Genomic DNA, 13996 nt, shown 5'->3' with positions numbered 1-13996 from the left:
TTACTGCACTCACTTTCTGTGAGTCTCCACACAGGGCCAGATCTATGAGGGCTGGTGCCCTGGGCGGTGGGCAGAGAGGAGGCAGCAGCAGGAGGCTGAATTGCCCAGCAGAGATGGCTCGTTCTGCAGTGTGCACACCCTGTCCCCCTGATTAGGCTGCTGCTAGAAGGTGAGGGAGTCTCAATTCCACAGAAGCCATCTCTCCTGGGCAATTCAGCCTCCCCCACCTCCTAGCAGCACCCTAATCAGGGGAACGGAGTGCGCATAGGGTTGCCAGGTCCCTCTTCGCAACCGGCAGGAGATTTGGGGGGGCGGAGCCTGAAGAGGGCGGGGTTTGGGGAGGGGAGGGACTTCAATGCCATAGAGTCCAATTGCCAAAGCGGCCATTTTTCTCCAGGTGATCTGATCGCTATCGGCTGGAGATCAATTGAATTAGCAGGAGATCTCCTGCTGCTACCTGGCAGTTGGCAACCCTAGGTGCGCACGCTGCTGAATGAGCCATCTGGGCTGGGCAGATGAGCCTCCCCCACGTCCTAGCAGCAGCTTCATCAGAGGAACCGGCTGTCTGCGCTGCAGAACAAGCCATCTCTTCCGTGCAGTTGAGCCTGCCCCACCTCTTAGCAGCAGCCTAATTGGGGGAATAGGGTGCACACGCTGCAGAATGAGCCATCTCTGCTGGGCAACTGAGCCTCTCCCACCTCCTGCCGTCGCCCCCTCGCTACCTGCTGCCTGGGGCACCTGTCCCCCCCCCTTAGATCCGGCCCTGCCTCAGAGGGGAGTCACAACCCTTGGTAAGGCAGAAGCTGCAGCTGTTAATCAGGCAAAACTACGGCTAGCGAAGTGGAGAAGGAGCTAAGGGTTCCTCAGGAGATGTTCAAAGATGTCAAGTATGCAGTGTAGGCTTACCAGGTCCCTCCTCTCCTCCGGCAGGAGGTTTTTGGGGTGGAGGTGAGGTGAGATCGCGTGCGTGGCCACACCGACGCATCGCATCACTTCCAGTTTACACCTGGAAGTGCTGCATCACAACGGGCCTTTACCACTCAAACTGGGAGTTTGAGTGGTAAAAGGCCCATTGCGATGCAGCACTTCCGGTTGTAAAACACGTCGCAAGGGGCCATTTGCCACTCAAACTCCCAGTTTGAATGGTAAAAGGCCCCTTGCGGTGCATTTACACCCAGAAGTGATGCACCACAAGGGGCCTTTTACTACTCAAACTATGCAGGACTTTGGTGGGCTTCTTCCTCTTTTCTTTGTTTCATTCTGTTTGTTCTGAATAAAGTTATTCTCTGTTTACCTAAAAAGACCCTCAGCAAATTCATAAGTGATAGCATCTTACACCAATAACATGCAATAAAATGTTTAATTACCCAACATGTTTTGTAAATCTTTAGGGGAATCTTTAAAAACAGGCATGAACATCTTCCGGTAAAGACACGTTGTTGCATCCTGCTGACTTGGTCTATTGGTGCTTTGCTTGCACAGAGAGACACAACATGATGTTGGCAATACACATAGTATGTAGTTTTAGATATTATCATGGGTGTGTGTGTGTGTTATTTTCAGTGACCTTTCCTGGCAAGTGTAATTTGTGTTCCAGGCCTAAGGCAGATATGACGGTGTCGTTTATGTGTGTCAAGGGTTAAATAACAAAGAGCTAGGAACATGCATTTTAAAAATGCCTGTTTGTGAAACTGTTTTGATCCAAAAGTGATCCTTGGTACTACAGACAGCCCTCAAGGCATTTCCTTCATTGAAATGTATACCCAACCTCAAAGGGCTAGCAATAGGACCAGAAAAGATCCAGCTTTGGCTACTCAAGCTGCAAAGATGTATTTATTAGGGTTGCCCGCCTCCAGGTGGAACCAGGGGATCCTCTGGAATTACATCTTATCTCCAGACTACAGAAAATGGAGGAAATGGATGCTTTTCAGGATGGACTCCGTGGCATTGTACCTAGGGTTGCCAGGTCCCCTTTTGTCACTGGCAGGAGCTTCGGGGGGGGGGGGATTTGCGAGTGGACATTGCACGTGCACCATACTGCCCCTTTCCGGGTAAACCTAGAAGTGATGAGGTCGCTCTAGCGTATTCCTCCAAAAACTCTATGGTTTCCGCGGAGTTTTTGGAGGGATGTGCTAGACTCGAGCATCCCCATCGCTTCCGGGTTTACCCTGGAAGGGACATTATTGTGCTGTGCGCCTAGAGTTGCCAACCTCCAGGTAATAGCAGAAGATCTCCTGCAATTACAACTGATCTCCTGCCGATAGAGATCAGTTCCCCTGGAGAAAATGGCTGCTTTGGCAATTGAACTCTATGGCATTGAAGTCCCTCCCCTCCCCAACCCATGCCCTCCTCAGGCTCCATCCCAAAAACCTCCCGCCAATGGCGAAGAGGGATCTGGCAACCCTATGTGCACCACCACACGTGGGGATCATCCCCCCCCCCCGCTCTAGCTGGCCTGCTTCCCCCGCCAGCTAGCTGAGGTAGGGTTGCCAGGTCCCTCTTCACCATTGGCGGGAGATTTTTGGGGCGGAGCCTGAAGTGGGGAGGGACTTCAATGCCATAGAGTTCAATTGCCAAAGCAGCCATTTTTCTCCAGGTGATCTGATCTCTATCAGCTGGAGATCAGTTGAATTAGCAGGAGATCTCCTGCTACTACCTGGCAGTTGGCAGCCCTAAGCTGAGGGGCAGTGGGCAGGCCTGTTAATTGGCAGGCAATTGCCCCCCATTAGCAGGTATTTGGCAACCCTAGTTGTACCCCCACAGAGGTCCTTGTCTTCCCCAGGCTCCATCCCCAAATCATCACGAATTTCCCAACCTGGATCTGGCAACTCTACCCTCCAATCCCCCACCAGTAGACAAGGGGGACCTGGCAACCCTAGTATTTATTTAGTCACTGTCTCGGGCCAACAGGCCTTCTCTCCCTATATATTTTCTCTTACCAACTTGATTGGCCAATACATTTATTCTGCAGCTGTGACCAGCCTCTGTAATAGTGCAGTCTCAGGCTGGCTCTTTCTTTTTCGAACAGATCGCCTGGAGATGCTTTAACTGTTCCTTTGTTACTGTCTTTCTGGTGGGCACACAAAGCTGTTCTATTTTGTTAGAGGCCATTTGACTAAAAATAATTACTGATCACGGCTCTACTAGTCCTGCGGTGTAGCTGATTGAAATTGCTGCGAGGTACTTAAATTGGATTGTTTTGTTCCGTTGACGTGTTTTATTTTTTTTGCTTACAGTTTTGGTTTTTGGTTTCTGTAAGCCACCTCGAACCGCTGTGAGATGTTCAGTATAAAGGCTGAAATAAATAAATATTTCTGTTCCGCTTTTCTACTGATAATGTTCAAAGCAAAGGAATATTAAAAGCGGGGGGGGGAAGGGAGGGGAACCTCAGCAATAGTTGGGTGCAAGCAAAAGCCCAAACTGATGCTTAAATGACAGCAATGCGGGTAGGGCTGCCAGCCTCCAGGTACTAGCTGGAGATCTCCTGCTATTACAACTGATCTCCAGCCGATAGAGATCAGTTCCCCTGGAGAAAATGGCTGCTTTGGCCATTGGACTCTATGGCCCTCTGAAGTCCCTCCCCTCCCCAACCCCTGCCCTCCTCAGGCTCCACCCCGAAAACCTCCCCTCAGTGGCAAAGAGGGACCTGGCAAACCTAAATGCGGGAGCCAAGGAAATATCTCTGGAGAAGGTATTCCAAGGATGCAGCAATGCCAAAGAAAAGGCTCACTCACCAGCTGCCAGCTGTGTGTGTGTGGGACGGGGGGTACCTAAAGTAGAAGGTCGTTCAGTGGTTTTTCAAAATGTATTTTGAAAATTTGAAAAGTTTCTATTTTCTATTAGGCTTACAAAAATGAAAACTGGTGTGGCTCAAGGGAAAAGGGACTCCATGAGTTATGTTATAATACGTTGTGTGCATGGACTTTCTCAATGCCATAGAGTCCAATTGCCCAAGCAGCCATTTTTTCCAGGGAAATTGATTTCTGTCACCTGGAGGTTAGTTGTAACAGCAGGAGTTCTCCAGGTTGGCAAAGGTTACCCGAAATGCTCTTTAAATGGGGGAATTAGCTGCGCATTCGGTAACTATGATATTTATAAAGCGGGATGCAACCAACTATACCAGAGCCCGTAACCGTGACCTTAAAATAACAACAGAGGCAAGGGATTCCAAATTAAGAGAGTTTATATTTTTCAAGCATTCAAATGGTGCAACACAAACAAAATGGAGTCTCTCTGGCTTACTGGAGAGGTTGACCTGGCCTCGGTTTCTCAGCTGCCAGCGGCTCGGGATACAGAGGAGCGGTCATGTCAGTTTCATTCTAGCGCTTGAGAGCCTTCCCCGTAGTGTTTGGGGCAAGGCGCGCGGCTTGGAACAGCGTGTGCACGTATGCCTGGGGTTGCCATAACCAGTCCAGGAGATTGGGCACTCCGTTAGGCAACACAACCCTAACAAGACATATGGCTGGAGATTGCCCACTCCAGAATGCATGTCATAAGCCTTCTTTGAAAGAACTGGCACAGAGGGAACAATGAACATTGATGAAACATGCATTCATGTTCTACCCAGCATCAAGCTTCTTCCCTTTTTTGCCACTGTAACATGCAATGCATCTCTCAGTAACAGTGTTGGGTAGTGGTTAGAGTGCTGCACCTTGAGCAGGGAAGCCCAGGTTTCTATTTCCACGCTGTTGTTGGAGCAGACTGTCCTTCTCCACACCACTTGTTAGTTTTTTTTAAAAAATCTCATATTCTCCCAGGAGCACACAATCTTGTAAAACAATCAGCATCTCTCTTAATCCCAGTTATTAAATATTGCATCAGAATTCCTTCAGAGCAGGATTTGAACAACTGCGAGAAACAACAGCAATACATTTGGCATGCTGCAGCCCTGGGAGCTGTGAGATTTATTTTAGTCTTGGTGTCATAATTTTCTGTAACACTGAAATGGATCTGTGTAGCTGAAGGGCAGGGAAGATTTTTCTTTCCTCATAGGTTATGCTTCTGTCTGCTTCCATTTAAGAAGGGTAAAGGAGATCCATTTGCTTATACTGTGCCCAGGGCCTACTAATGTCTCAATACACCCCTGATCAAAATATCTTCGTTATGGCACATTTCCATTAATAGCTTGGGCAATTGGAACTAAGTGTTAACCTGCCAACATCTGCAGATCAAAGTACTATTACATGGGGGGGGTGGGGGGGTCAAAATGCTATCTGGTAGGTACTGCCTGCTAAAGCATACCCCCAAATGCTCTAAATGATTTCCATTCGCTATTTTGACAATTTGATTTGATTTATTTGATTTTTAGGCCGCCCATTCCTGGCCAAGCCAGGTCAGAGCGGCTCTCAACCCTATTCTAAAAATAGCCTTCCCCTAATTTTGTACCATCAGGTCATATGCAGCGGGAGTCTATGCTAGGGTTGCCAACCTCCAGGTACTAACAGGAGAGCTCCTTCTATTACAACTGATCTCCCGCCGATAGAGATCAGTTCACCTGGAGAAAACAGCCGCTTTGGCAATTGGACTCTATGGCGTTGAAGTCTCTCCCCTCCCCAAACCCCACCTTCCTCAAGCTCCACCCCAAAAACCTCCCGCTGGTGGTGAAGAGGGACCTGGCAACCCTAGTCTATGCATGTATACTCAGAATAAGTGCCAGTAACCAAATGGGCCAAACAGGATTGTACATCCCTGACATGCAGCGATGTGGAGAAGAGTTTCCTTCCTGCTCTTCCAGATGAATCAAAAGCAAGCCAAATGGAGGTGGAGAAAGGAACTAATTAAGGATTTGTGAGGAAAGGGATCACTCTTTCATGAGATTTTAATAGGGGAAGAAATGAAATATGCAAAGGCCCCATTCCCTCCAGATGAGCAACACAGATGAGTGTAATGAATGTTTCATGACCGGCTTGTGACAAATGTGCAAAGAGAACTGCGGAGCCCATCGTCTTCTCAACCTCAACCTCATTTGTGAAAGGGTTCAGAAAAATAAAGCGAGAACAGGGCACTGGGAAGCACAGTCTGGGGAGACCAGCCCGGTGACTGGCCAGAACACAGCACTGCAGTTAATCAGTGTGGCCTACTCCATAATATCCTGAATTTGAGAGTGCTAGGAAAAGAAGACCCTCAGGTGGGCTGCGCTCCTGATAATGAAGGGGGATTGGTTCTTTTAGGTTATCCGGGCTGTGTGACTGTGGTCTTGGTATTTTCTTTCCTGATGTTTCACCAGCAGCTGTGGCAGGCATCTTCAGAGGAGTAACACTGAAGGACAGTGTCTCTCAGTGTCAAGTGTGTAGGAAGAGTAATATATAGTCAGAAAGGGGTTGGGTTTGAGCTGAATCGTTGTCCTGCAAGAAGTATCAAGGTAATGTGCTAATCATTGTCCTGTAAATATCAAGATAATGTGCTAATGAGGGTGTGGTATGTTAATATGGAACCATTGTATCCTGAAGTGATCTGTTAATATGTGAAATCCAAAGCTAATCCGCATGGCTATTGTGGACTGCAGTTTTTGTTAGTCTGGAGGTTTTCAGGACAGAGAACTTGACATAATAACTCAGCTACAATCATTACTGTGCTAAGAAAATAGACTTCACTGGTCGTAGAGCTGCAAACTGCCCAGAAAAAGAATCTTCTTGCATGCTCCTGTGCCTTTAATGGCACTCTGTTTTTCAGATATTAGCCAGGGAAGCTTTTATGGCAAGAAGAGAAGCATGTTCATGTAAAAATGGTTCCAGAGCAAGCTGTTAAAGGCACAGAAACCCAATTTTTAAAAAGTCAGTAAATGTACATTGCACTTAGGGTTACCAGGTCCCTCTTCGTCACCGGTGGGAGGTTTTTGGGTGGAGCCTGAGAAGGGCGGGGTTTGTGGAGGGGAGGAACTTCAATGCCATCGAGTCCAATTGCCAGAACAGCCATTTTCTCCAGGGGAACTGATCTCTATAGGCTGGAGAAATCCCGCCAATCCACCGGGCTGCCTGCCGACCAGCTGAGGGCCGGTGGGCAGAGCGTGCATGCGTGCACACACGTTGCGTGCACGTCACTTTCGGGTTTACCCGGAAGCAACATGGACGCTCTGGCAACCTCGGCTAAAACTCTATGGAAGCCTAGTTGTGTGGTGGTTTCTGCTGGGCCAGGCCCAGTTGTGTAGTGTCCGCTCCTGGCCAGGCCCAGTTATGCAGTGGCTACCACTGCTGGACAGGGCTCAGCTGCCCAGTTGCATGGTGGCTTCTGGTGGGTCAGGTCCTGTTACATGGTGGCCACCACCAGGCAACCCTAGTTGATTAGGTATAAGCTTCCCAAACAGGAAATCCAGGCAGTGTGCATGCCTATGCACAGTTAAGTGAGAGGAAGTCCTGTTGAACTCAATGGAATTCCTATGTAAATATACACAGATTTGGGCTGTTGGTTTGGGACAACAGCTTGTGTGATACAGCAGACAAAACATTAGATCTGGGGGGTCAAACTGCATGTTACATTAGAATTCCAAAACTGGAACTCATGACATGTTTGGGATCTTAAAAGCCACAGGAAGTCCCAATATGGATCAGAGCTGTGCCATTGGAGGGGGGGGGGGTTAACTCTCTCCCACTTAGAGTTGCCAGCTCTGGGTTGGGAAATACCTGGAGATTTTGGGAAAGGAGCCTGAGGAGGGGGGGGTTTGAGGAGGGGAGGGACTTCAATGGGATATAAATCCGTGCGCACCTTCTAAAGTGGCCATTTTCTTCAGGTGAACTGATCTCTGTCGCCTGGAGATCAGTTGTAATAGTGGGAGATCTCCAGCCACCACCCGGAGGTTGGCAACACTACTCCCACTGCATAATTTCACCAGTCAAAAATGCCCCACCTCCAAGTTGCCTATACCCTGACAGGGAAAAGGGCAGTTACTCCTATTCTTCTTCTCCTTTTTTCCCTGGGGGGATTTTTGAATGGGTTAATGGCACATGGCCCCAATTCATATTGCATATACTCAAGACTGGTTTTTAGGGCCAAAACCCAAGTAGGGAGATCTAATCACAGAGCCCCAACATTGTGTGCAGTTTGGACCTGAGATTTATATTCCTATTCTGGTGTTATGTGAAATCATTCACTAGAGTGCACCCCATATATGCCTAATGTTGATTTATATTTCCAGTTGATGGTGCCAAGTGAGCAAGCAGCTTGTCCAGGACAAATTTTTGTCTCACTTCATGTGATGCTTGCTTATTTATTCATTTTGATTATATAAAGAATGTATCTTCTGCCCCTCAGCCACGGGTTCCCAGGGTGGCAAGCAACAAGACGAAACATTATATAAAACACCAGAAAAATCACAAAATTCAGAGACAGAATACCTAGCAGCATGTTAAAAACCACTCAGCCACTAAAACAAATAAATTAGAGTAACCAGTACTTCTTTAAGGATGAATGGTGCCAGGCATGGGGGGAGGGAAAGGAAGGGGAAAAAAAACTCACAATAGTGACAGCCAAACAATCCAACAACAGCAGCCAAACATCTGGGGAAATCAAATGATGAACAGCCCTCCTTTCTTCCCCCTGTTACAAGAAGGCATCAGAATTACCATGCAGTGAATATAAAGGGAATTCTTGACCTGCTTTGCCATCCTAGGGTGTGAGTGCCAAGTGAAAACATTTGTTGAGTAGTCAATAAAAGACACATGGAGTCCAAAAATAGAATTAATGGGAAACAGTTTGTCCGAAAACCTGCAGAAGGTTAATAATCTGGCATGTTATATCTCATAACAGCATCTTAAATGTCTCCAGAAATAAATGGCTGTTGATATGAATACATATAGGAACGTATCAGTGATTCACCAAAAGCAATATGCCCAGCGGACAAGCTGGGAGGAGACCTGGGTGCTGCAGCGGATAAATCGATTGGATTGTCATTGTAGATAGCCTGGATTGTGTGAATGGGAGATCTCCATTCAAATAACCCTTGCTCAGCTTGCTGCCTTCGCAAGCCATTGTCTAACTTATCTCACAGGAGTTGTGAGGACAAATCAGAGAATTTCTAAAGGACTTTATACACCCCAGAGTATCTTAGAAATTATAATGAATATCAAAGATGTATGAGACATTTGTGAGTTTATGTGGTGAGGAGGAGGAGGGGATCCTTTGAAGGGTACAGAAGATGACATTGAGGACACGTTGCCTTTCTGTAAGGGCTTCAGCTGTTCAACAGTTGACCCATTGCTTTCAATCGCTGGACAAAAGCCAAAAACTCTATTAATGATTATTAACATCTTGATTGTCAGTCCCGGAGAGTGATTGTACTCAAACAGATTGCCACATGGCCTGTCTGGTATGATCAAGGCGAGGCAGGCTTGCTGATGCTCTGGAGGCAGAGTGCCAAGGACAAAGGGTATGTGGAGACCATGGCTAATGGAGCTGCATTAATGCTTATTGGCCACCATGCTCAGCAATGCCACAATGTGCTACACCTACATTCCTCCCATAGATGGCTGCTCTTTACCTGTGTTGAAAACTCTGTGCTCAAGATAGCCAAGATATTACTGATGCTTCAGCTGATCAGACTGGGTGGTGCTAATTGATATCCTCGTGCATAAAATGTGGTTGTGTTAATCTTTTCTTGTTTGATACTCTGTAAGATATCAGCCACTGTTAATACCCTTTTACAACATTTTGCTGATGCTTGAAAAAGATACATTTGTGCCCTTTTCTTTTCGCTTATGCCAAGGAAATATTCCTTTTAGGCACTTCTTTATAGCTTTGGCCATCTAAACAGCTGGCCCCTTTAACACCAGTTGTGTAGCATCTCTGGCCACTAAAGTAACCAGAACAGGTGTATGTGCTAAATTTCCCCATGTCAGGCTATTGTTACAAGTACAGGAGCAGGGACAATTTTTAAAAGTGCGAATTAAGGCTGCCAGTTGGACAGGAAGAACTGTTCTTTTCCCTTCACAAATCTGAAGAAGTGAGCTGTGACTCCCAGAAGCTCATAAATGTTGTTAGTCTTTAAGGTGCTACTGGATGTTTGTTTTATTCTCCTGTTTAATAGCAGTTTAATGAGTGGAAGTGGTCAGTTGAAGCTTTTCATGGCATAAAGTTAAAAAGCATCACCTTATAATTGCTTGCAGCTTAAACAGACATTAAAAGGACAGCCAGAGGGACAATCTTAAAAGTTGGCCAACCTAGTGATGAGCCTTTTCTCTTCTCTGCAACGACCAGTTCAATTCCACCTCTCCTTTCTTCTTTTCTTATCCATCAAATTGTTTGGTATTATCTGGCACAAGTTAACCAGCTCCTTCCAGCTGCTCCTTGACTGAAGTTTGATCGATCCTTTCTTTTTGCCATGTCAATTTTTCACTCCCCTACATAGGACAGAAGAAGAGTCGTGTGGTACCTTAGAGACTAATAAATTTATTGTAGCATAAGCTTTTGTAGCCTTGAGCCCACCTAGTCAGATTTATGAAGTGAGTTCTCAGTCAGCAAGATTTTTATACACAGAAAGAGGAAAGAAAGAAAAATACGGACAATGTGTCAAAAACTCTGCTTTGTGATAGTTCTCTGCAACAGTTGTGACTCACCACTGTGCTTGTTTTCTTATGAGTTTTGCTTAGAAATGCTTCATAACTCACTGTTTACATTTTTATTCTTTCTGTATATTAGGGTTGCCAGGTCCCTCTATAATATAATAAACAATAGAATAAAGCATCAGGGCATAAATCATTATTATATGGTTATAATTATGTATTTAGTGGTCCCTGAGGAAGGCTTCTTAGCCGAAACAGAGAGATAACCTGGACCTCTGTAAACCACAAGACGCCGAATAATCATTTCATTTGGTTTATTTAATTTTGTCACTGTACAATTGAACTTACTTTCAAATTGACTCATGTATATCAATGCATATACTATTTTGAAAGTATCATTTGAATTTATGTAACCTTTTGTGGATATGTTTCAATAATACCACTACTGTGACAAATCATATTGTTTCTGCATTTTTGCCGCTGTCCTTGTCTACTAACTAACTTACAGCAGGCTAACTATTGTTTGCTAACCACCTGGCGGTTGGCAACCCTAGTTGGAAGCGACTGGACGGCCCTTAATACCCACCTACCCACCCACACACTGGGCCATTTACGCACGGGAGGTTTTGCCTTGGGTTTGCCTCTTTTCTAGATGCACATTCCCCCCCCCCCCATCTGAGTTCTCAAAACTCTGCATGGGGGCTTATTGTTGAGTTTGGGGGGATTTGGACGGGGAAAGTGTGCATTCTCGAGAGTGGCAAATCCAATTATTCATGGAAGGTTTTGCCTTGGATTTGCCACTCTCTAGATGTACTTTCCCCCCATCCGAATTCTCAAAACTCTGCATGGGGGCTTATTGTTGAGTTTTGAAAATATGGATGGGGGGAAAGTGCATCTAGAGAGTGGCAAATCCAAGGCAAAACCTTCCGCACTTAGACCGTCGTTTAGGCGAGAATGCACACGGGCATCCTCCGTCCACGCGACCCGGCGCGCGCCTCTCCCTTTCACTTCGGACGCAGCGCGCCCGAGCCTAGACCGACCCCAACCGTTCGCGTCTCTCTCTCTCTCTCTCTCTCTCTCTCGCGCGCGCTTAGTGGTGTGAGCCTCCGCGGACACCGTAGTCAGATGATCTGAGCAGGAACCGTTGCCGGGTGCGGCCATGGCCCCGGACCCCTGGTGAGTGAGTGGGGGCTGGGGAGGGCTGCTGAGAGTTTCTTTCTTAGGATGTGATGTCTGCCTTAGGGAGGGTGTCGGGATGGGCGCCAGGAAGCCGTGCTTTGGTCTGGCGCTGGGCGACGCAAGCAAAGCGCAGCCTTCAGTCTAGAGCTGCACACCCCCCCTCTCTTCTCTTCTCTCTCTCTATTTGCTGTCCTTTATGATGGGATGTGGGTGGGGTTATTTTCCTGCCCTGCGTCTCGCTCCACAGTTATCTCGCCCTGTTGCCCAAGGGGAAGTTTATTGTAGTGGGGCTGGATCGCTGGTTTCATCCTGTTGGGAAGAACTGTGCAAGTCGTGATCAGGTGCAAAGGAAGGCGGGTCTCTTGTCTCTTGGAATTTCAAAGGGAGATTGGAAAGAGAAGCGGCTGAATTACAGTTGATATTCAAACTAAAGACAATGCATTTGCCTGGGCCGAATAAAGACCTTGCATTCATGGCTCATTTTACCAATGCTGATTTCTCCACACCCATCTCTCCCCTGGACATCACAGACTCTTCTGCAGACCACACCTCATCCCATCACGCCTGCTATTCACATATACATACTGTTAACATTGACATACTAATGCTTGTCTGAATTCACTCTCCTCTACTTAGAGACAGATAGATTCACATTCTAGCTACCATAGTGAACCAGAGACCTTTTTTGATGTATGCTACTACTGCCGCCAGAATGGTATATGCCAGGAGATGGAAAATGACGGATATACCAAATAAATCAGAGTGGATTGAAAAAATGATGGAATTAGTAGAAATGGCAAAACTTACGGCGTCGATAAATTAAAAGGATGATAATGAATTTGCAAAAGAATGGGAGGCATGGTCTAATTATTGTAGAAATGAGCTTAACTGTGATATTAACAAACATATTTTGATCTAATTCAGAGCGGATGTATTGGACACGGATGTTTCTGTTATAATTGAATTAGATAAATAATACAAAGAGAGAAACAATGTAAATTAAAGGATCAGAGGAAGGGAGAGGGGAAGTTAAAGAATTATACTTTTTAATATGTGAAATGGAATGTATAATGATTTGGAAAAAATAAAAATTTTATAAAAAAAAAAAAAGATTCACATTCTAGCTGTATCTGAAGAAGTGAGCTGTGGCTCACGAAAGCTCGTACCCTGCCAGAAAATATTTTTGTTAGTCTTTAAGGTGCTACTGGACTCTTGCTCTTCTCTACTACTGCAGACAGACTAACACGGCTACCCACTGTGAATTCTCTTGTCCCGTGTGATTGTCGTGTGGACTTTGCAGGACAAGCTGGGCCTGTCAATATTTCTTCTTTGTTGCAGGTAATACAGATACAAGGTCCCCATATTACTTTGCAGCTTGCTCTGCTAGCTGCACAGAGTAAAATAACAAGAGCCTAGTGGCATAAAAGACAAGTCCCCCCCATTAGAACCTGCAGATGCAATTAAATTATTAGACTGCATCTTTCTGATGACAGGGTTTCACTTATCCACATACCTTCACATACCTAGGCTTGTCAACTCCAGGTGAGTTGGAGAAAGAAGGAACCTATGCTGAAAATAGTGGTAACTGTACAAGAGGCAGCACGTGGCTCAAAATAATAAACATCAATATCAAAAAACAACAATTGTGTTTGTCTTACTGTCTAATGTATTGAAAATAGACCACCAAAACAAATGAAAAGTGTGTCAAAAAACACACACAATAGCCTCGCAGGGCTAGCCTCGCAGGGCTTATAAGGCAGTGCCAATAGGCTGAAAATATAGGAAAGCCGAACAGCTAAACAAAAATAAATACACAACAATAGTGGTGGTTGTAAGCAATACACAACAATGGTGGTATTAAAATCACAATAGTAACAAAACAAAACAACAATGCGGTCCAAGGTGGGTCCGTCGCAAAGACGCGTTTCGAATCTTCTTCAGTTTGCCGACCCAACCACTTTTAGAGAAGGAATTAGAACTTAGTAGAATAGTTCATCACATGTATAGCCTCGAGGCCGGATTGAAAATTTTCATTAAAAAACCTCAACATCTTGTAGTATCAGATGGGGTTATACCTGTGATGAACTATTAAAGATAAATTCCCTTGAAGAAAATGATGGTTTGGAGGGTGGACTCAATGGTATAATACCTTGCTGAGGTTGCTTCCCTCCCCAAACCTCACCCTCCCAGGGCTCCACCCCAAATCTCGAGGAACATCCCAACCTGGAGGTGGCGACCCTAAGGGGGAACTGATCTCTGTAGTTGTGCGATCTGTTGTGATTCCAGGAGATCTCCAGGCCCCACCTGGAAGTTGGCAACCGTAG

At 46.0% G+C, this 13996-nt stretch overlaps 1 protein-coding gene across 1 annotated transcript in view; it reads left to right on the top strand.

Annotated features, from left to right (window-relative positions):
- The first annotated feature begins 11589 nt into the window (after positions 1-11589).
- Positions 11590-13996, top strand: part of STX8 (syntaxin 8) — a 116611-nt gene continuing 114204 nt past the window's right edge. Inside the window, exon 1 of the mRNA XM_056854939.1 lies at positions 11590-11669. Coding sequence (XP_056710917.1) covers positions 11653-11669 — 17 coding nt within the window. The 5' untranslated portion in view covers positions 11590-11652. The remainder of the gene's footprint in view (positions 11670-13996) is intronic.

This window comes from Euleptes europaea, chromosome 1 (assembly GCF_029931775.1).
Source record: "Euleptes europaea isolate rEulEur1 chromosome 1, rEulEur1.hap1, whole genome shotgun sequence".
Lineage (NCBI taxonomy): Eukaryota > Metazoa > Chordata > Lepidosauria > Squamata > Sphaerodactylidae > Euleptes > Euleptes europaea.
Note: the sequence above shows the minus strand (reverse complement) of the source record. Positions and strands in the feature narration are given on the sequence as shown.